General features: G+C 35.7%; 1 protein-coding gene across 2 annotated transcripts in view; it reads right to left on the reverse strand.

Moving 5' to 3' along the window:
- CSMD3 (CUB and Sushi multiple domains 3) overlaps positions 1-24,571 on the reverse strand; it is a 538,229-nt gene that overhangs the window by 146,038 nt on the left and 367,620 nt on the right. For both annotated transcript variants that reach the window (XM_085221591.1, XM_085221590.1), the window contains exons 26-30: positions 18,769-18,895; positions 17,844-18,046; positions 11,268-11,459; positions 8,099-8,237; positions 6,111-6,298 (exon numbers count right to left, since the gene is read on the reverse strand). In XM_085221591.1, coding sequence (XP_085077717.1) covers positions 6,111-6,298; positions 8,099-8,237; positions 11,268-11,459; positions 17,844-18,046; positions 18,769-18,895 — 849 coding nt within the window. The remainder of the gene's footprint in view (positions 1-6,110; positions 6,299-8,098; positions 8,238-11,267; positions 11,460-17,843; positions 18,047-18,768; positions 18,896-24,571) is intronic.

The following is a 24,571-nucleotide window of genomic DNA, read 5'->3' on the forward strand; positions in this document are numbered from 1 at the left end:
CCAGTTACCTTTCTTTACCAGAGGTTGTGTTGATGGTTCACAGTCAATCTGCTGTCCACAGGGTCCTACAAATCCTTTTCTGGAGAGTCACTTCCCTGGGCAGCCTGTTTCAATGCTTGACCATTCTGTCTGAGAATAATTTTTTCCTAATATTCAACTGAACCTCTCTTGGCACAAGTTGAGTTCATTGCCTCTCATCCTATCACTGTTACCTAGGAGAAGAGACCAACCCCCACCTCACCACAACCTCCTTTCAGGTAGTTGCAGAGCAATAACATCCTCCCAAGCCTCCTCCAGACTAAACAATCCCAGTTCCCTCAGCTCCCCGTAAGACTTGTGCTCCAGACCCTTCACTGCTTCATTGCTATTCTTCAAACACACTGCAAGGCCTCAGTGTCTTTCTTGTAGTGAGGGGCCCAAAACTCAACGCAGTACTTGAGATGCACCCTCACCAGTATTGAGTACAGAGGGATGATCTCCTCTCTGGTTCTTCTGACTACACTATTTCTGATACGAGGATGTTATTGGTCTTCCTGGGCACATTACTGGCTCACACTCCAATGCCAACTAACACCCATAGATCTTCTCCTTTCACATAGCTTTCTAGTCACTCTGCCCCAAGCCTGTGGCAATGCATGGGGTTGTTTGGCAATAGTATACAACCTGGCACTTGATCTCGTTGAAGTTCATACTATTGGTCTCACTGCATTGATACAGTCTGTTCACTTAAACAGTAGTATTACTTTCCAGAGTACTGACTTTTCCCCTCAAATTGGTATTGTCCACAAACTTGCTTTATCATATCAGACAGATAACCAGTAAAGAGAACACTTTACATATTATTAACTAGCCACTGGCTAGCAGTCTGAGCTCTGCAACAACATCAGTGTTCCAGCCACCTTATCCAGCTCATGAAATTTGGCTCTCAGAATTCTGTGGGACAGAATTTCAAAGGAAGCTCCATATAGAGCACCATATTCTCAGAGCATAGAATGGCTTGGGTTGGAAGGGACCTGAGCTCCAACCCCCCTGCCACAGTCAGGGTCACAAACCTCCAGATCTGGTACTAGACCAGGTTACCCAGGGTCCCATCCAATCTGGTCTTGAACACCTCTAGGAATGGGGCAGTGTAAGAGATTTTTTTTTTTTTTCCCTTGCACCTTTGTCTCATATTTTGCTGTTGAACACAGACAGACAAGTCCAGGCAAGTCCTGGTCAAAGTTTGAGAAATCCTGTGTCTGAAGATCTGCAGGCCAAGGTCAATAAGAGGGATGAGTAGCAGCTTAATGGCTGATAAAAAGTCTCTGTGGGCATAACCATATCTGCATGCTCAGGGGTGCTACACATAACTCTTATCTAAGTGCTCAGGAGTGCCACACTGGCAGAAGATTAAAAAAAAAAAAAGGGACTTACAACCAAGAGGGGTACGTCTGACATCACATGCCTCACAACTTGACACCTGCCTGCTGATGGACTCTCTTGGGCCTGCTACCTGCTTTTTTCTCCTGGACTCGCTGTTGCTGCTTATTGCCTAAGGCCAGCCACTCTGCTGCTGCTCGCCCCTTTACTCTTAATCCTGTATCAGGACGATTGGAATGGTGTGTAATGGGATGCTGCTGGATCTTCAGTGGTAGTTATGTAAGTCTTACTCCTTCCTGTCTTTTCTATTGCCTGCTTTCCCTTCCCCATCACCCTAATTGGTAATAATTGTCAGCCTTTTCTTTCCCATCTCCCTGATTTACTAGGATTTGTAATAAACCGGTCAGACCAACATTTGACCTTTTGTCTTAAACCCACCTTTGGTTATACATATATTAAAGAATCTTTTCTCCATCCTATAATTGGAGTGAGACAGGCATCCACAACCTCTCTGGGTAGCCTGCTCCAGGACCTCACCACTTTCTCTGTAAAGAACTTCCCCGACATCTAATCTAAAGCTTCCCTCCTTAAGCTTAAAACCATTCTCCTTTGTCCTATCACTGTCTACCAGAGTAAAAAAGTTGATTCCCCTCCTGTTTGTAATCCTTTTTTAAATACTGGAAGGCTGCAATGAGGTCTTCTCGCAGCCTTCTCTTCTCCAGGCTGAACAAGTCCAGCTCCTTCAGCCTGTCTTCGTAGGGGAGTGCTCCCGCCCTCTGATCATATTAGTGGCCATCCTCTGGATCCTCTCCAACACCTCCCTCTCTTTTTTTGTACTGAGTGCCCCAGACTTCGACACAATACTCCAGATGGGGCCTCACAAGGGCAGAGTAGAGATGGACAGTCACCACCCTGTCCCTGCTGGCCACCCCTTTTTTTAATGGAATCCAGAATACCATTGGCCTCCAGAGCTGCAAGACCACACTGCTGGCTTGCATTCAGTTTTTCACCCACCAGGACCCCCAGGTCCTTCTCCTCAAGGGTACTCTCAAGGAGTTCTTCTCCCAGTCTGTATACTTATCTGGGATTACTCTTACCCAAATGCAAAACCTTGCACTTTGCTAACTTGAACCTCATTAGGTTCACATGGGCCCACCTTTTGAATTGTGTCAACATTCCTCTGGATAGCATCCCTTCCTTCTAACGTGCCAACCACACCACTCAGTGTGGTGTAATTGCCAAACTTTCTGAGGATGCGTTCAAGGCCATCATCAGTGTCACTGATGAAGGTGTTGAAGAGCATCAGTTCCAAGACAGACCCTTAGGGGACACCACTCAACACCAGCTTCCATCCAGAAACAGTGCTATTAAGCACAACCCTCTGTCTACAGCCTTCCAACCAATTCCTTACCCACTGAATAGTCCACCCATCAAATCCACACCACTCTAATTTAGAGATAAGGATGTGGTGAGGGGACCAGGTCAAAGGCCTTGTATGAGTCCAGGCAAATGACATCACTTGCCTTCCCTTTGTCCTCCAATGTTACCACTCCATCATAGAAGGCCACTAGATTGGTCAGGGAAAACCTTCCCTTGGTAAAGCCATGCTGGCTATCTCAGATCACCTGCTTATCCCTTATGTGCCTTAACATGTCTTCTAGGAGGTTCTGTTCCACGATTTTTCTCAGGCACAAACGTGAGGCTCACCTTCCTGTAGTTTCCTGGGTCCTTCTTCCTTCTTTTCTTATAAATGGGAGTGATGTTTCCTTTTTCCCAATCCCTGGAGACTTAGCCCAAAAGCCACAACTTCTCAAACACGATGGAGAAAGGCTCAGCAACCACATCAGTCAGCTTTTTTAAGACCCTGGGATACGTGTTACCCACCCCTATAGACTTGTGTACGTTCAATCTCATGAGTTCATCTTGAACTTGCTCTGCCTTTACAGTTTTCTTGTTGCTTATAGTTTACTACAAGGCTGCTCTTGATCACCAAAGCCCTGATAATTTGTCTGTTAGTGAGCAACCATTTCAGCAGACTCTACCATGGGGTAGATAAACCCTAGGGTATCACTTGCATGAAGAAATTGTCACAAACACATTCAAGGGATACTTTGGATTTATTACGCTCAGCCACAATACCCTCACAATGGTTATTGCAGTAGTTAAAATTCCCAAGGAGACGGTCATGCTTCTTTCAAGTATCATGTATTTTCTCCAGCTTGTCTGTTAGTCATCTACAACAATATAATGTGCAATCTGTTTTCTCAATAGTCCAACCATTCTCTACTCTTGAAAATATTAATTGCCACTCGTGAAATCTAAAATGACAGCTCTTACTGAAAGAGTTTTAGGACTTCTAAATGTACATCTTAAAATCACCCTATCTATTCCTTTACCTTTTCCCTCCTATTTTTGATATGTCACATCATAAATAACTCTGCACTGTAGATTATCTGTCTAGTCATGAGTAAAAAAGATACAAGATTCACAAAACTTTCTGCTAAACGTAGCTCACTATTATAGTAGTCACTACTTTTGGATAAGTTAATTGCATGTCAGATTTCCTTTGCAAATGTCACATCTACTTTATTTAAATATTTACAACCCTTTCACAGGGATGTTAGAATAACAGGGAGAGTAACAGAATTATGTAAATGAAAATATTTCCTTTCTTTATTAATGCATTATGGTTTGAAAGATTATCATAATGGAATGGAAAAAGAGACAGAATACTCACCCATATCCAAAGATCTAGGCTCTCAGGAAAAAAATTCCACAAAGGCAGAATCTCCAGTAAGAGATCCTTTATCTGTGGCAGTCAGCCTTTAAATGGGATCTAGGAGCCTGGCTCTACCCCTTCTGGTCACACAGGTGAATTGCCTTCACCTGTGCACCCACGGCTGAGCCAGTCCTTTCCTCAGGTGATCAACCAATGGTTCAGGCCATGACTTAACAGTTTCCATACATAATGCAATGTTTCTTTGTTACTGTAGCCTGAATTTTTTGTTTCAGGTTTCAAACACATTTTTTCCTGCTTGATTTTTGCTTTGGATTCAGGGGATGTTTAATAAGCTTACTATCTCAGAGTCTTAAATATATAAACACAGACTGAAAATAAATAAGACAACAACAAAAAAAATCTAAAATATTGTAATGAAATGTTACAAATGTGTGTGGGTTTTTTTTGTTTGTTTGTTTGTTTGTTTTGTCAGCCAATAACAGTTACTTTCAAATTTTAAGACTTGACAGTAATTGCTCTTATGAATCCCCTAAAGTAAATTAAGCTGTGCAAGATCATATTTAGCAGGAAGTCCCAGAAAAAAAACTGAATAATTCACTAAGGATAATAAAACTTCTCTCTAAATTCAATAATATTTGGGGCTATTAATGGGTCATTTTAATATATGTCCTTTGTTTTATGTCTCAGTGCTAAGAGGCAGATGTATACTCCAGACAAAAATAGGAGACATAATCTAATGTGTACATCCTCCCATTATTTAGATTTACAGTCTCTTTACAAATGTGGGTAAATTCTACAGTTTCTTTATACATGATTTCTTGGAAGCACAGAAAGAAATGAATGATATGAGTGGCACACACAGATTAATAGTAAGGTTAGAAAAATAATTCTGCCTTCATTCTAAATTACAGTGATTCACTTCTATGTTTAAACCTCGGTCAAAAATTTAAAGACTGCCCCTTATATGCATCTTTCCAGCTTTGGAATGTGGATGAGAAAAACTATAACTCCATGAGACAAGACTCTATCTAACAGTATAAAAGAAAAAGATTGGTTCATCTGGAAAAAAAAAAAAAAAAAAAAAAAAAGTATAGTTGTTTGTTCTTCAGTTCTACATCGTTTAGCTACTTTCTATATAGTTCCACACTATGCATGGAGCAGTACATAAATCTGGGTTCACCATCAACATTCTGAAGAGCTACTTTTTATATCTTAGAACTACATCATAATGTGCAGACAACTTTCTTTACAACTGTGGAATCCAAAGATTTTAGGAAACTAAAAGAAGCCTGTGTGGACTTGCTAAGACAACAAATGATTAACTCTTTACCTTATATAAATTACCTTTGCATTTATTAATTGGTTTCAGAATAAACTGAGAAGAAAACCAGTCCAAAGACGGTAAGATGAATTGCTATTCCAGCAACATCCATATTTTCTCTCTAGTTGCCTTTACAGATAATTGGAAAATTGTCGTATTCATTTTATATTGAATATGTCCCATTTTCTTGTTCATTATATTATGTCCTCAGAGATTTCTGTCTGAGATATGTGGACAAATCTACTGTAACCTCTCTTACATAAGTCTAGCCCCATATTTTCAACACTGGGGTTGATGTCTAGGACATCATTTCATTTTACAGGAATAATAAATTCAATTATGACAATATGTCTTATTATATAAAGAAAAAAATAAAAATAAATCCTGTTCTCAAAAAAACATATATATGCGTCATTATTTCTGAAGTATGTAAACTAATGTTGCCATTTTTTTTCTGTTTATTTTGAATCACCGTGCACCTTCTAAATGAAGTCATATACTATGATTCTGTCTTTAATTAGTATGGTTGTAATATTGTGTTTTGTAATGTATAATAATACACATTACCATACCTGTAGACAAAATCAAAACCTCACCAGGCAGACAACTATGAGGAAATAAAGCAGATTGAAGTTTACACTTAGGAATGTTTTGAATACAGAGAAAAAAAAAAAAAGAAAAATTATTTACCTTTGTACTCCAGGTGGAATCCTGTGAAACTAACAGATCCATCACTCCGAAAAGCCAGATGCATGTTATTTGAACTGCTTTCTATTCTCTCTGGAAGCTTGCTATCTTGAAAGCTCCCAATCAGTGGACTATTACTGTCTGGTCCATCATAAATATAAAGAAAATCATAATTTGGTTCTATACTGAAACTGTAGGGAGAAAAAAAAGAGAAATATTAGATAATATAAGCTTTGTATAACATTTTCTTTTAGTTAATGTAATTAATTTAATTAATTATGTTGGTTAAGTAAGATAGTTAGTTAATTAATTTTGTTAATTTTGAACTTAATATTAGTTGGTGGCAGGGTGTTAACCAAATTTCCTTGAGAAATTGATTGTGTACAAAGGTAAAAAAAAAAAAGACTGGTAATTGAAGAATGGAGACAAACCGTATTTTGTCTCTAGTTGCCACTAGGTCCTGATAAAATGAATGTAGGCATTAAAGACTTGGTCTATCTTCTTCAGTGAAAATACTTTTTTTAACTTCTACATTACTTAAGTAATATGTCCTTCAATAGAAATACAAAAGTGGATGGCTTCTATTTTTAAAGTGCAGTAGCTTGTGTTTGAATTTAGAAAAGATTCCTGGAATAAGTCCCTCTCAGGAGCCATATTTGGCAGTAAAAAGTGGATTTAAATTTTTTTAATTCAAAGTTTGGTTCATTTAAGAATGTATATTTCTCTTAATCTAGAATTTTTTCCTTAGTCTTATGTGTCATTACTGAGGCAAATCTCAGTAAGAGCTCTAATTTGTTGACCAACCTCTACTAAGCTTGTCAGCTTCTCTCAGAAATCGCTTTAACTGCTCAGATTTTAAGAATGACCTAGCAATATCTGGGGATTTATCTAGAGTGTTCATATACGGTACTGGATTGCACTGTAAAACAGTGATTATATTCTAAGTTTTAGGGTCTTCTATACCTAAGTATGGAATAGAAAGAGCAGAATGTTCTTAGATACTCATTTACTTTATTATACTGATTTATGTCAGCAAATAAACCTAAACATGAAATACTCAGTGAATCTGTTTGTAAATGAAATGACTTTGTCCAATCTAGTCAAAGACAGAATGTAATGAAAGAGTTCAGTGGTACAAAATAGTTCCCATTTAATATTGTAAAGGTAAATATCAATATATTTATCAGCAATATATTTATATATTTATAGGCCTTACTATATCTGTAAAGGCCAAATGAAAATAAACAATATGACAAACATCACTAAAATATGTATCACACTATCAGTGATTAGAATGAAGACAGTATTAAACAATTTTCAGCATAAATAGGATTTAAATTTGAAGGGACATTACAAATATAAATTTTCTGTGATAACTATTTTTCACATATAGTAAACATGCATAATAACTTACTTTATGGGTTACATACAATATACAGAGTAAAAGTTCATCTGTGGATTCCATAAGGTCAATTTAATTTCATATTGCATTGTAATGAAGAGGAATGTTAAACCTTTTGCCTTTAATAAGCAGAGCAATGGAAAGTATCCTATTGCTTATGAAATAATAAGGACTAATAAAACTACACTTACACACTTTTGATCTTTTTCTTAAATATCAGGTGACCGTCTCATAGAAAATACGACTCAATCATTAAAGACAGTCCTGCTGGCCGGGAGTCTTTTTGGTGAGTTATTTTACACAGCAACTTTTCAGGAAGAGAATATCAGTAAATTGAGAGCTATCCCAATACACTTTAGGCAGAACAAACTGAGAGTCCTTTAACTGAACAGGAGCAATGAGCTGCCAGGCTCCAGCTCTGTGAGCAGTGAATACCGTAATGTCTTTGATGAGATTGCTGACACAGATAACAATTATTTATCACACTGATAATTAAGTATACCTGACAGTATACCACAGAGCTCTGAACAGTTGCCACTAGTGAAGTTACAAACATGATTTTTAAAATTATGAGAAAGTAGAAGTTTACCTGATAAATGCTAGTGATATAACATAGTCATTATTAACAGTGATAGTCCAGTCACAATCTCGGCTGTGGGGATAAGGATGAGGGAAGTTTGGTGAAAGTATAAAACCTGATGAGCCAGTCAGGTTTCCTCCACAGGGAGCTGTGAATAAAAATAAATTGGAATTGAGGAAAGAAGGTAAGAGAAAAAGAAGCATGTATCAGCACCATGTTCACTGACATTTAATGTCCCCTAAAAGTTAAACAAGAAATAACTTAAGTATTTACAAAGCTTAAATAGAAACAAAAGCTGCATTCACATTTCTCCTTAGACCAATACTAATAGAACACGTTTAGAACTCTGTGTCCTTTCCTCTCTCCTTAACAGTATATCAAGGCTTTTCAGAAAACACCATGAACTTGAGACATGCTCTTTCTGCAGATATAAAAAAAATGACTGCATAAGAGTTTTACTTTCTACTACTTGTTATAAGCATTCTAAAAGAAGTTTGTAAAGTTATGAAAAATGATTTACTTTCACTGATAATGCAGCTACCTGCATTTTTACCACACATAACCGATTAGTAATTCAGATTGAGACTAATGATAATATAAAAATTCAATAAAAACAAAAATCAACAAACAAATCCTAGTAAGTGCTGCTTGCACTGTTGGAGATAAAGAAACTATCTTCCTATTAAATGCAGAATAAAATAAGCACATCTCTCTGTTCTTCTGAGGTTCTTAAATGATGTGTGATTGTGATTCAAAAATGTATATACTTCATAAGAAAAATGAAAGTATAGTCTGTACTAAATTCTGTGCTTAGGCATTTTTCAATGGAGTTTTCATATAAGAAGAAAATAAGGTTTCTAGGCATCTTAGTTATCTTTTTTCTTTCTCTGTGTGCTTGAATTAAATTCACGAGTGTTTCAGAATCTATCACTGTCTGAATTTAATGTGTTGAAAACTTTTGTTGTGTTTCATAACTTCATTTGTATCTGGGGAAAGACCAGGTCTGAATACAAAGTTTAAAGGGCGCCTGCAATTTATAGCACTAGACACAAGGGCTAATTCCCAATATAATCGCCCATCCAGAAAGAAAAGCATGTGTCAATCTACTAGGAAAAATGTAATTTTACTGTATTACACAATGAAAAATAGAGATGTAGATTATATTTATCTATCTTCATAAACCTCTTTGTAGACATAGTAGCCAGTGCTGTATGTATATGTGTGATAACTTTAGTATTCTTTGCTTATATGGAATTACAGTACTTAATCTAAAACCCATTAAAACTTTAAATAAGATAACAAAGTGTGTTAAAGATAATTAAGTGTTTAAGATAATTGTGTTAAAGGCAAGAAAATACATGAAAGCTAAAAAAGTGCTCCTCGCAGCTGAGGTTTCTAGCAAGTTCCTTCTTCTAACATTTGCCCCAAGACCATGCTACCAGGGATGGCAAAGGAAAGTGAATGCCCACATTAAGCTGATCTCAAAGCTGCAGTGCAGTTTCATATTTCATAAGGCCAGAAGCTCGTCTGATTATTTTAGATGCCCTTATTTTTCCCCACCTCCTTTCAGAAGTTCTTTCCAGGCAGTCCTTCTTGGAGTCTTAGAGTAAGCATACTATCTCATATAAAAGTCACTCAGGATGATACCACTGCAATTGGCCTATTCTCCCAGCTGCACTTTCATGGATAATTCCATTTTCCTTCTTTACTGTACCACTACAATTGAAGATCCTATTTAAAAGGCTACCTATCACAACACCTGGAGATTTTCAGGTCTACTGCAGCTTCTATTCACTCAGACAAAATCCATCATTCTACATAACGGTATTACATTTGATTGCATTAAAGAACATACTGGGTAAATAAGTATCACTGCATTATTTACCTAACTATCCTAATGTGACACATTTCATTAATTATTTATAACTTTGCCTCTAAGTTAGGTTTTGGAAGTTTCAGTTTAGAATTTCTTCCTAGATCAGTAGTGATTAGAATTTACCTGAGAAGTGATTATTAAAAGGCTGTTATTTACTAACTACTTATGTAATTTCTGAATATTTTTTCTTGATGACATGATGACAGCTAACCAAGTAAACCCTTCCAAAATTCATTTAATATGAGCTTTGTTATTCTGAATAGCACTGGAGACTGAGACAATATTTACAGACAAAGAATGTATTTTCATTTTTTCTAACAAAAATATTGTTTTTGTAAATTAATGAAGTCTATACTGAAGTCAGTAATGTGCCATCTTCTCTGTTTCCAGTAGTATTCTACTGTAGCCTTTTGATATTTTTACCTGACCTATACATTTACTCAGTGATATGCCTGATGTTTTGTGAATACAGGCATACGAACTATAACCAAATCCTACACAGTTAACACCATTCTTCAATTTTGTGGGAAAGGATCATTACATTGGCTTCCTTGCTTTCCTTGTCACAGATAATCAAACTATAAATAACATAAACTTGAAAGATAAAGTACGAGACCTATGTAGATTGCTCCAAAAATAATGTATCCTATTTATTTTCACGGACACTACAACAGATACAAAGAGCACAATACCACTACAATATTTTTCAAATAGTCACCACCATGAACTGGCTGTTTTTGCCAGTTATGAACAAGAGCCTGCATTCAAAACAAACTGCAAGAGCAGAGGTGACCCACTATTTCTGCTGTCACTGTTGATGCACACTACCCAATGCCTTACTGTGTTCACATGCACTCTTTGGTCTCCAGAAACATTCAACAAGTGTTGAGAAATGTCAATGGGTGCCATTTTTTTCCTCATGAAAGAATTCAATGACGCATCTTTGCTTCATACACACTCTCAGACATCATTTTGTCAGACTCTCCTCTGCTGCCATCTGTCACACAGCAACAATACGTAATGGAATACTGCTGAGAAGGTTCAACTTCTACTGCCATACCACCAACATCTGCCTCTGATGTCATGGGCCAACATCATAAAACAGGATGTATTACTTTAAGATCAGCTCTCATATTACACTAGTAATAGGGAGGAATGATTTTTATAACATTCACTGAAGATTTATACAGAATAAATAATGAATATGTATTAGTTGCCTAAAATAAAGTTTGTAGAGAAGTGTGATTAATCGCACAAAATTTCAAAATTTTGGAAACCATTCTTTGATTGTCTTCTGCATACCTATGCAGACTGGTGGGTTGGGCTGCCAGAAGTACCGATTTTCTACCTGAATACAGGTTATCCTCTCATTTCCTTGCAATTCATATCCAGGGTCACACTGAAAAATCACAGTGTCTCCGGGTTCTCTTCCATCCCCATTTCTAGTTCCATTCATGGGGACACCAGGATCACGGCAGGCAGTAGCTACAGAACCTATCAGATAAAGGGAGAAAAAAACAATCAGCTTTTCTACCCATGTTTGTCATATTACAATCTTCTAATCTGGTTACTCTGCAAATCCAAAATTTTATTACTCCTAAAATTTTGAGAAATCAGTCAAAAATATATGGGAAACAATATGGCTTATATATATATATATATATATATATATATATAAAATTGTTTTTCCTGTGGAGTCAATATAACAAGGGAGAAACTTTTATTTCTGTCCTAGACTCTTAAAATTTGAATGTGGTAGACTGGACAGGAATATTGCACTTGTACATAAATCTTTTACTACTCAGAGATGGTTTATATTACATATGTAACATTTACCCCAAGAATAAATTTGTTATAATTAATCTTATTTTGACACAGTTGGCATCATATATTCACCTTAAAAGGAGGTAGAAGTAATATATTTTCTACTATTATTATAAGATATACAAAATTATCAGAAAAAGAATTTTCAAATACAGAAAAATATATTTTGGAGGCACAAGGTTAAAAAGTAATAGTGCAAGAAAAAAACTCGAGAAGGAAAATCAGAGTATTATACAGCACTATAAAACTAACATATTTCTTGAGAGCTGACAGATATTAACTGTATACTCAAGTGGAACTGCTTAGTTACAGCTTTCCATAATTTCTACTCTAATTTTTAGATTCTATTTCGCATGGCTGATTCTAGACCATCTTTAAGACTGTTCACAACTGTAATTAGTCCGTTTGCTTGATTTTGGAAGAGGGGTTTCTATTATCATTAGCAGTGTTATTTGCTCTGCATATTCTACTTTGTATATCTTCTTATTCTGTTTATTTCTGATTTTTTTTTTTCATAATCTTTCTTCAACCTAATTTTTGTCTCCTACTGAAGTTTATTTATTGTTTTACTTATGAAATAGATATTCCAGCAAAAGAGATGATTACCCTCCCCCACCTTCCTTGCCCTTAGATCTTTAGAGATCTAATCACAACTTTCATTGTTCTACATGAAAATTTGTGAAGCAAAGTCTTCAAGAGCAATAGAGTCCCAAATAACTTTGCTATCATATCTGAAATGCAGTCTTGAAATTTTACTGCAAAATAAAAGGAACTGGCTATCACGATTCTTCATATGTCCATATAAAGGATCTAAAGTTCTTTGTGACATATGAAATAGATACTTAAATTAAGAAAAAATAAATTGATTTTCATCCTAACATTGTACAATTGTAAGTCATTTCTATCACTGTAAACAAAACATTACAAAAAGAAATCTCTTAAGTTCATGTCATCTTGAATAGGCCATAAGGTATGGTTTGTAAATGTAACATGTTAAAGTGCTAGAAACTATTCTGTAGATGAGAAAATACATGCTTGAAAAACTATCTGTTACATAATACATACAGCACAACAGATGCAAGAACAACAGTGTGTAGCACAAAATTGAGTGGTGTCAACTGAGAGATTTTTTTTTTCTTAATAAGGATAGAGAAATGCTCAAAATTATTTTACTCTATCCTTCAGTGGTGAAAGCCAGTAGATCAAGTGCTAGATCAAGAATTTAAAGAGACAGTTCTTAATCAACAGATCCAGCTTCAGGTTGAGGTTGAATGAGACTTGATATTCAAATTGTCTAGTAGATGACAGATGAGGGGACGCATTAGACATACAGATCCAGTGTGTATACTTGGCTGGGTCGACAGAATGCTTTTCAGTATCAGCTTTTCACACTTTTGAGCTGAGTATGTTTTGGAAATTAAACTCTGAGTTGTCCCTACCTATATTTACTTTTAACTCCTAGACACTGAAAGTTGGAAAAAACAGACACCTAAAACAACTGAGAACTAAGAATATCTGATTATGAGCAGTGTTGCCAGCAGTGTTACAATACCAGTGATTTCCATTTATAGATCACCTCCCAGACTTTGCTAATACAAACAACAAACTAACAAACAAAGGACTCACAAATGAGATTTAATGTCTCAAATATTCAATCAAAATATTCCACAGTGTAGACTTTGAATACAAGACTACCAATTCTCCAGTGCCAATACATTTTCTGGAGAGTTACTTAGTTTTCCCCTGTTACTTGAAGGAACTGGGGCAAAATCTTGCTTTGGAGATTCAGTAGTCAAGCCACATAGAACATTTTCTCCTAAAAATTATTTAGATTAGCCCTAGGAGTACTCATATGAACAGATTCACATGCTGTACGTGACTATAAAAATGCTCCTATACAGTCACAGAAACCATTAACACAGCATTTAATTGGGCCCAGAAAGATTTCAGATTTGTCTACAGATTTAGTTGATATGGAGCATAAAAACATTTTGATATATCTGTTTAATAATAACATATCAGTGTACATTGAAACAATCAGATAAAGCACTGTAAACTGATCTTTTCTGCTACAGAAAAGAATATGTTAATGCCAGGATACAAAAACTTCTGATAGTTCATGAGCCCAAGCAATTTGATATATGACTAATGTCCCGAGCTGACAGCTCCATTTTCATGCAGGAAAGATACATTGCAACACAATATTAAAAAAGTGACATGGCACAAATAAACTCCACTGATGCTGGGATCAGTAAATATCAGAATTTTTTTCCTGTTACCGGTGATTTTTAAATTTAGTCTTATAATAAGTGAAATGCAATATCGTGAAAGAGTCAGAATACCAACCCTGAGACTAAATTACTTGTTCATTTTGATTAATTTATATGTCTTCTGAAGAGAAAAGAAACGAGAAATTCATTTGTTTATTTGATGATTATTATTTATTTATATAATATATATATAATTCAAGAATTTGAATTTCTGATACTGATTAAATTATAATTTTCTTTTTACTATTTATATAACATACCAGCTTTTCTAGGCTTTCCCCTGCTTTAATTTGGTGTTCTCTGCTGTTATTAGTTTTAACAGATAGAAAATAATTTTCTGCATTTATTGCATGGTTTATAAGGAATAAAATTCAAATATATCACATTATCAATTGTGCTTATTTTCAGTTATTAAATGAATTCAACATAGCAAGTTGATAGAAATGAGATCAAAAGTTGTAAAGAAAGATAAACTAAAAGCTTGTTTCCACAAAGTAAAGTAACTGTATTAAGAAAATGATATAAAAGTAAAGCATTCAAGGTCTTGAAAAGGTTTGAACATACATATCTGTTGTCACTGACCAGCATTCCTCTTTAAGTGAATGCACCAATAATCTAGTTAATACTCATAATCTATTTCATAACATTGCAAGAGGAAAGTAAAAGCAGATACCTCCCCTGTGTCAGCTTTCTATTTGTTAATTATACTGCAGCTAAAGTACACAGACACCATCTGTTTCACTCAGACAACATTATATATTCAAAGAAAATATTTGGAAGCTTGAAACAAAATGAAATAGAATTACTTTTCTCGTACCCTCTCTCCTCAAAGATAATTCTTTCCTGGCTAGTAAAATAGTATGACCAAATAGCAACAGCATAATCCTGGTTGGATAGCTAATATTACATTATTTTGACAACACTCAACTAGGAAAAAAAATCTCTGTGATTCTTCTAATAAGACAATAATGTATGTCATTAAATTGTGCAACATATTGTATTTGAGAAGGATCACAGTGATTCTGTGAACCCAAACTGAACAATAAGAGAAATACAAAAGCACTAATATTTTATGGGCCCTTCAAATTGTTATTTTAATAAAATATTAAATAAAATATCTCTCCTTTTGAATGAAACTCTAAAAAACATTTTCAGGTAAAATATTGGAACTTCAACAGTAACTACTTATGGGTTTATTTCCATAACACATCCATTTAAGCACGTAATTCCATTCTTAATCTGCATACATCTTTTTTTTTCAATTCACCTAAATGACAACCTGAATAAACTCAGTACATGATCATAGAATCACTAAGGTTGAAAGAGCCCACTAATATAGAGAGCAGCAAAGGGGAGAGGGACCTGGGAGTCTTGGTGGACAGCAGGTTGACCATGAGCCAGTGCTGTGTTCTTGTGGCCAAGAAGACCAATGGCTTCCTGGGGTGTATTAGAAGGGGTGTGGTTAGTAGGTTGAGAGAGGTTCTCCTCCCCTTCTACTTTGCCCTGGTGAGATCGCATCTGGAATATTGTGTCTAGTTTGGGGTCCCTCAGTTCAAGATGGACAAGAAACTGCTTGAGAGAGTCCAGTGCAGAGCCACAAAGATGATAAAGGGAGCAGATCATTTCGTTTAGGAGGAAAGGCAGAGGGAGCTGGGTCTCTTTAGCTTGGAGGAGACTGATGGATGACCTCATTAATGTTTACAAATATGTAAAGGGTAAGTGTCATGAGGGTGGAGCCAGGCTCTTCTCAGTGACATCCAATGATAGGACAAGGGGCAGTGGGTGCAAGCTGGAACACAGGAAGTTCCACGTAAATATAAGAAAAAACTTATTTATGGTGAGGATGACATAACACTGGAACAGGCTGCCTAGAAAGGTTGTGGGGACTCCTTCTCTGGAGACACTCAAAACCCACCTGGACGCATTGCTGTGTGACTTAATGTAGGTGTTCCTGCTCTGGCAGGGGGATTGGACTAGATGATATTTCAAGGTCCTATCCAATCCCTGATATTCTGTGATTTGATTTGATTTCTGATCATCCAGTCCAACCATCATCCCATCACCAGCATACCTACTAAACTATGTCCCTCAGTGCCACATCTACACTTTTCTTGAAAACCTCCAGGGACGGTGACCCTACCACCTCTCTGGACAGCCTATTCCAATGCATTACCAAACATTCTGAGAAGAAATTTTTTCTATTATCCAAACTGAACCTCCATTAGAACAATTTCACTCCATTACCTCACATACTATTGCTAGTTGGAAATAGGGTCTTTAAGGTCCCCACCAATCTAAGCCATTCTAATAGCCTGAAAAAGATGTTGACTCCCATCTCATTACAACTTTCTTTCAGGTAGCTGTAGAGTGACAAGATCTCTCCTGAACTTCCTCTTCTACAGACTAAACAATACCAGTTCCCTCAGCCGCTCCTCATAAGCCATGCGCTCCAGATTGTTCACAGCTTCCATGCCCCTCTTTGGACATGTTTCAGGGACTCAATGCCTTTCTTATAGTGAGAGGCACAAAACCGAACACAGTAATCGAGGTACGGCCTTATTAGTGCAGAGTGCAAAGGGACAAGCACCTCTCTGCTCCTGCTGACTGCGCCATTTCTGATATAAGCCAGGACGCTCCTGGTATTGATGGCCACTCAGGCACACTGCTGGCTCATGTTCAGCCGGCTGTCAGTTAACACCTCCATATCTTTTTCACCACATAGCTTTCCAGCCACTCTGCCCCTAACCTGCAGCGTTGCATAGGGATTGTGGTGATCAAAATGCAAGACTCGGCATTTGTCTTGTTAAAAACAAAACAAAAAAAAATTGTGAACCTAAGGAATTACAAGTTTCATTCACGGTTTCAAATAAATAAATAAATCAGGTGGAAAAGAGTCACTCTTTCATTACAAGTCAAATATTTTACATTGTCTTCTCATTCACATACTTCATTCTTCCTTCAAATCACTGTATACATAGTCATGTATTTTTCATACATGTTGAAATAATGAGGGTAGGGAAAAAATGAGGTAATACAGCTACCAAGCATACAAAGCACAAGGTAAACAATGTTATCATTACAAGTTACATCAGTCCATGTTAGAAACATTTCTACTGCTTACAAAATGATGGCATGAGATCATATCTTGCTATACTTGAAAAAAAAAACACTCAGTGAGCAGCAATATGGTAAACATAGACTTCATTAAATTATTTCTTATATTTCAATTCAAAAAGTGTATGAAAGGATTTAATAACAGTTAAATAGCTTTTAGATTTGTCAGCATTCTGCCAGCTGGTAAAGTCAATAAGATAAAATAGTGTTAGAAGGCAAAAAGGAAGACACTGCTGTTTCTGCAGTGCTATATTTCCTGTTTCATCCTACACAAGCACAGCAAGAATAAAATTCTGCTTAGATGTCTCTGAATGTGGAAATTTTCATTGATTAGAAAAGGATGATATCACCCCCTTTCTGAAAAAAACACTAATGAGAACTGTAAGCATTCCTACGCCTTCCAAACTGCTTTTGAAACAAAGCCAAGACATGGATTTATTTTATTTTATTTTATTTTATTTTATTTTATTTTATTTTATTTTATTTTATTTTATTTTATTTTTTAAATGAAAACATAGCTTTACAACAAATCTATTAGTTTGGACCATCTCTTTCCTTCCAAAATTAGAAATGTCACTTATTTCAATTGCTGCCAGCAGTACAGTTATCTGTGAGTGAGCCAACTCATAAAAATAAATGAAGGAATGAATGAATGAATTCATCAACTTACTTGAAAACTGTATGGCAAACCCAGATTTGCTGATATAAAAATCTGTGTCAAACTGGATTGTTACTATGTTGAGTGTACTGTGAATGCCTTCAGGAACTAGAGATCCACTAATTTCCTTGAGTAACATCTCATTTTCAGGTGGTCCATCCCAAACTCGTAGAATATCATGCGATGCCTCAGTATCAAAAGCAAGAAACTGGAGGCTGTGAGAACACCATGTTATTATTGTCAGATTTCATTCTACTTAATAACGTAAAAACACCCACAAACATACAGGAAAATAATATTAAAAAAAAACAAAAACAAAAACAACAACAAAAAAAAACCAATAAACCTAAACTAACCAACCAAAGTAAGAAAGCAAATAAACTTTAATTTTTGAATGTAGCTTTCTAAAATATTTTTCATACTTTTATCTTTAGGTACATATAATCTTAATACAGAAATACATTTGAAAGCAAAAGTCTTTTGTAACTAGTAACATTTGAATTTGTGAATCGTGAAATAAATTTATCGCATTAACTATTTAAATAATCTGTATGCGTCCACAGGCTTTCCATAAAATAGTTTCATTTTTCACAAAACACTGTTATGTGCAACACAATTGCATTCCTTGTAATTTGATTTGTTTTAGACATATTTTCTGTTAATAGTTATAGTTTGTACATATAGAGTAGTTTAAAATTATTAAACATTTCACAAAATGACAAGAAATTTTCAAGACTGATCTTCACCAAACAACATTTATTGAAAAGCAGATAGTTTCAACACCAAATTATATATTCAAGCTGAGTATGTCATGAATACTGCCCTTGAACAGCATCTTAAATTCTAAATCTCCATTTTTTTTCCCATCAGAACAGACAAGTTTTACTTGTTACATAAACAAAATAATTACTATAACAGTAAGATTCATTTGCAGTACCTGACAATATTTCCTGGGTCTACTTCAATCACCCACATGCAACGCAGATTGTTATCATAGGGGAAAGGATAGCCAGGAGATAAGATTCTTCCTGATGATTCTCCTTTAAAACGGCCTCCACACTCAGCTAATGAAAACATTACATAATGTTACTATTAATCTACTGCAGATATCTTTCCAACTAATCATCCAAGCTATCAACTTATATATCTACTCTTTTGCCAAATAAGTAACATGATTGAAACACAGCAAACCTGACTACGTGCCCTAAAACTGTAAGATAAAGACTTCAAATACTTTAAGAAACTCTACACATTCTTATCTGAGTATTTTTTGTATATATATATTTTTAGCATCTATGTCTTTCTAATAATTTTGAATACACATTAATAAGAAAGCATACCGCTGTATAATAAAAGATACAAAGACCATTAAAAAATAAAATAAAATCAAAAAACAAAAGCAAGAATATTATGGCACTTTAAACCAGTAGAATTAAATTAAGAAATTTACAAATTAATAAGTAGGGAATAAAATTTAAAAAAAAAAAAAGAGGAAACAAAATAAAGCAAACTTGTAAGAGTCAAAGTCTTTCAACTTAGAAAATAAAAGAAGTATAAGACTTCTTACCTGAGACTTGTCCTCACAGTGAAGCTATGTTTCTTAGAGGATAACAGATGGTAAGTAGCTCCCTGTTAGTTGGCCTCAGCCAGCCAGTCACTAGGCAAAACTGAGCATTTCATAATCTATATACCTAGATTTTTTAAATATAGACCCTTAGGCCTTTAAAGCTTTCTGATTCCCCTTTCCGTTTAAAGTCCATTTAATGCTTTCTCTCTTATGAAGTCAAAGTCAAAATGATGGCTTGATTAGATTAATATAGTTACAATGCATTTTTGTTTTGATGTAACATCACATAAAATCACTTAAAATATTTAGTTGAGGGATGTATTATGATCTGTGAATTCCCTGATAAAATGCAATTGAAATGCTACTCTTCATGGATTTTTCAGACATAACAAAAGCAAATTTTTAGAAACACATGGCACTTCATATCTTTAAAACACCATCACTATAATCTCTCTCTATATATGTAAATATTTTGTAGTTATTCAGTTCAGAAGATAGGGATTGTCTATTATTCTTCCAATGGCATAAGGATATATATATAAAGAAAAATTTGCTTATTGACATACCAAATTAAACTATAAATGAATTGCATTTTATCTAAAATTACTAAACAACTCTAAGTTTAAAAATTCTAATTTTCGTGAAAGATAATTTTTTAGCTTTTTGTTATGATTCTGCCATGATGTGCCACTAGTAACCTCTTCTGGTGTCAGTGAGAAGTAGCAGGGCAAAATCCCTTTTATCTTCTTTCTCCAGACTGCTCATGTGTGAATACAGTCCTAACCAAGAATCCTAATTTTATCTTAAAATGTCAATTCTAAAAATTCAAGGATTTCAAGTTAAAGCAAATACATATTAATCTTTGTAGCATTCTGCAAATTCAGTGGTTTTGTTGTTATATTTAATACAACTAGAACAGCTTGAAAACAGTTTTGCTGTTGTCTTGTCAATGTCACTTTCTTGCATGGTATGATACTGAAATAATAGTACCATTTTGAAGTCAACTTATCATTGTAGCAGCAAATTAAAGTATCTGTTGACTTATGTTACTCATAAACATTCAGATATATAAAATTATTTGTGAATGTCATCCTAAAAATATTTCATTCCAAACATCACTGTTTTCCAGTTTTCTCAAAGTTTACCTCAACAACCTGTAAACTCAAAATATCTTGAGTAGGGCTGGATGCTTGTAAGTATTAAACTTACAAGTATATGCAGCAAAATGACTCAAAAGCAAGATTTTGCAAGACTTTTTTTTCCTTTCCAATTTCGCTTTGCAGCAAAGAAATCTAGTTTTAATATGATTCTAACTAAAAGTGAATGTTGAAAAAAAGGATTTCCATAAGCCAGGAATCAACACTACTGTTGATTCATCTTCTCTTCCTGCTATTTAAACCATTATTGAAATTAAAGTTTCAAAGATTTGTTCACTCAGGTTTTTGTTTGGACATACTGTAAGAACTATCTAAAAGAGGTTTCAGTTCTGCAAAAAAGCCTCTGCAGTGTAACTCCTTTCATTTCTCTCCGGAACATTTTTAATTGAAACATTCTCTTTTCTGATCTTCTCATGCATTTCTTAACTGCTATCCTGCTTCCCTGTTCTCTCCTAGCAATCTTCCTCACATTGCATTACTAACACGTAATTTATTATATCTTTTTCAACCCAAGAAACCTAGAACATGTGAATTGGTTTGACATTTTAAATGATTCATAGTGGATCCCCTTAATAGCACTTTAAACATCAGCAGTGATCCTTAATTAAAATAGAAAATTGGAAAGTATGTGGAAATCAATACCATCGTTTGCAACTGCTATTCATAAACCTTTTAATTCTTAAGCTTGTCTATACAAAAATCTCACTTGTTTCAATTAAAATTAATTTAACATCTATTCAGCCAAACCTAAGGAATCCTCAGCTTGGGACAGACATTATAGCTCATATACACAACAGTTTTACAGCACTTTAACTCTTCTCTGGATGCAAATAGATGGTTTTACCACTTAGGAAAAGAAAAATGCTTTACTGTAATAAATAAAATCAATATAAACCATTCAAAAGCTCACTTAAATAACACTATCTACGTACTTCCATTAATTTATGGAAAAGGTTAAAATAAAGGAAAGTAAATAAATAAAGGAAAATCATTTTGTAAATCATTCTTTATTGTTTTGTACTTTATTTATTTTTTAAGCAGAGTAGCTCTGTCTCATGTACTGAGATTTTTTCTTTATGCGTGGCATTCTGAACTAGATGGATAAGTGAACTGTCTTAACAGCAGACTGTAGAGATGTATTTGAAATGGCATTAATTTAAAGCTGAACAAATGTACATAAATTGATTCACATTCCAAATAGATTCATCTCTACAAAACATTTTAAACTAATTATAATGCAGTTTTCACAAAAAGCCTGGTGATGATCAAAATCTTAATCTTAGCTGCTTAACTTCTTTAATATTTTAAAAGACAGTTGGGCACTTCTTTGTTATTAAAATGAAAAATAATATGAAGACCATAAGGATATGCAGAAAATCATCACTTTTCCCCAGAGGTCCAGCTTCACCTTTGGATTTCCATTTACTGAAGGTTTGGGTTTTTTGTTTTGAAGTTTTTACCAGCTCTTGAAAGATGACTCACTTCCTAATTCAAACCTATGTCTTTTCAGTTGTAGGCATCTATATACTGAAGAGGGGACTGATGAATAATTAAATTGAAAGACAATGTATGTTACTCATCTTGGGACCTTCTTCAGAATTCAGTCCATGTCACGCAAGACACAACAGCATTTATCGCCTGTCCATGAGCTGTTCTAGAAATCCCTTTACTGTATTCCATCTAGACGTAAATTATTGGAACCTCTGGATATTTGCTTAGAATATGGGGAAAACTGAATTTCCCACAGTTAGTGGAAATAGTGCGCACCACACAATCTAGATCATTAATCATTAAAAATGATTTTACAAGATCATTAAGAAAATGAAGGAGTAACTTTAAACAGGTTTACCTTGGTCCATTTTAAAATTATGCAAGAACTCATACATATATATGTGTATATCAGTACGGTGATACTTCCTATTCTTTTAATATTTAATGAAAGAACTGAAAAACTTTAATTTCAACTTTCTGCCATCATTCATAACATTTTATCTGATCCTTTTGCTCTTACTCCATCTGGTGACCCATTACCCCCCAGGGGTCGGTACTGGGGCCCATCTTGTTTAATATCTTTATTGATGACGTAGATGAGGGGATTGAGTGTATCCTCAGTAAGTTTGCAGATGATACTAAGTTGGGAGGTTGTATTGATCTGCTTGAGAGTAGGGAGGCCCTTCAGAGGGATAAGCTGGATCACTGGGTTGAGGTGAATGGGATGAGGTAAACCAGGCCAAGTGCCAGATCCTGCACTTTGGTCACAATAACCCCAGGTAGTGCTATAGGCTTGGGGCTGAGTGGCTGGATGACTGTGAAGAAGAAAGGGACCTGGGGGTGTTGGTTGATGCTTGGCTGAACATGAGGCAACAGTGTGCCCAGGTGGCCAAGAGGGCCAACAGCATCCTGGCCTGCAAATAGTGTGGCCAGCAGGAGCAGGGAGGTAATTATCCCCCTGTATTCAGCACTGGTGAGACTGTACCTCATGTATTGTGTTCAGTTTTGGGCCCCTCGCTACAAGAAAGTCATTGAGGCTCTGGAACATGCCCAGAGAAGTGCAACAAAACTGGTGAGGGGTCTGGAGTACAAATCTTATGTGGAGTTGCTGAGGGAGCTGTTCAGTCTGGAGAAGAGGAGGCTCAGAGGAGACCTCATTGTACTTCACAACTTCCTGAAGGGAGGGTGTGATGAGGAGGGGTTTGGCCTTTTCTTCCATGCAACAAACAGGACCCGAGGAAACAGCCACAAAATGTGCCATAGAGATTTAGATTAGATATAAGGAAAAACTCTCAGAGATTGGTCAGGCACTGGAATGGCCTGCCCAGGGAGGTGGTGGCAGTGTTCAAGGGGCATCTGGATGAGGAGCTACAAGATACCTTTTAGTAGCTTGTGGTAGCAATGGTAAAAGGAGGATGGTTGGACTAAATGATCTTGTAGGTCTTTTCCAACCTTGTGATTCTATGACTATATGATTCTATAACTACCATTTGTTCTCCCTATACTTTCTAGATGCTGCTTACTCTTCCCAGTGCTACGTTTTCCTTCTAATTCTGCAATTTCAAATATCCCAGATAACAGAAGTTGGTTATCACTGGGACTATTCAAAGGATTACAACAAGTTTGGGACTTAAACATTTATTCCCTAATTATTCTCAAAGATTTGTTCACTTCTTATTTGTTGCATATTTTTCTAAAAGAATTTTATATCTTGATGAATTTATTAGCACAAGAAAGATGTGGAGCTCTTGGTGCAGGTCCAGAGGAGGGCCACTAAGATGATCAGAGGGGTGAAGAACCTCTCCTATGAAGAAAGGTTGAGGGAACTAGGCTTGTTTAGCTTGGAAAAAAGGCAGCACTGGGGAGACCTCACTGTGACCTCATTGTGAATACTTGAAGGGAGCATATAAACAGGAGGGGGAATGGCTGTTTAGATGGGTGGATAGTGATACGATAAGGGAGAATGGCTTTAAACTAAGACAGAGGAGGTTTAGGTTAGATATAAGGAGAAAGTTTTTCACTCAGAGGGTGGGGACACTGTAACAGTTTGCCCAGGGAGGCTGTGGACACCCCATTCCTGGAGGCTTGCAAGGGCAAGGCTGGATGTGGCTCTGGGCAGCCTGGTCTAGTGATTGGTGACCCTAGCCTCTGGCAGGGAGGTTGAAACTTGATGATCATTATGTTCCTTTTCAACCCAGGCCATTCCATGATGCTATAAAGTACACTGTTTTCAGTCAAATCAAAACTGGGCACAAAGTGCATTTCATCCTTTACTTTCTATACTCGCTCATTCCTCGTTTCATCTAAATGAAGATGAAAGGAAGAGAAGACAATTACTAGAGTACTTTAATCTTGTCTTATTTCTTCCCTCTAATGGAAGGAATTGAGCTTATAGGTACTGGCACTTAAAAAGTTATTGTAATATTATAATAAAGTGTATAATATCATGTTATGCATCACAGTGCCAAAAGCCAAGTTATTAAAACATAATATGTCTCCAGATAACCTAGTAACTTTATATGTTT

This window comes from Meleagris gallopavo, chromosome 3, assembly GCF_905368555.1.
Source record: "Meleagris gallopavo chromosome 3, MGAL_WU_HG_1.1, whole genome shotgun sequence".
Taxonomy (NCBI): domain Eukaryota; kingdom Metazoa; phylum Chordata; class Aves; order Galliformes; family Phasianidae; genus Meleagris; species Meleagris gallopavo.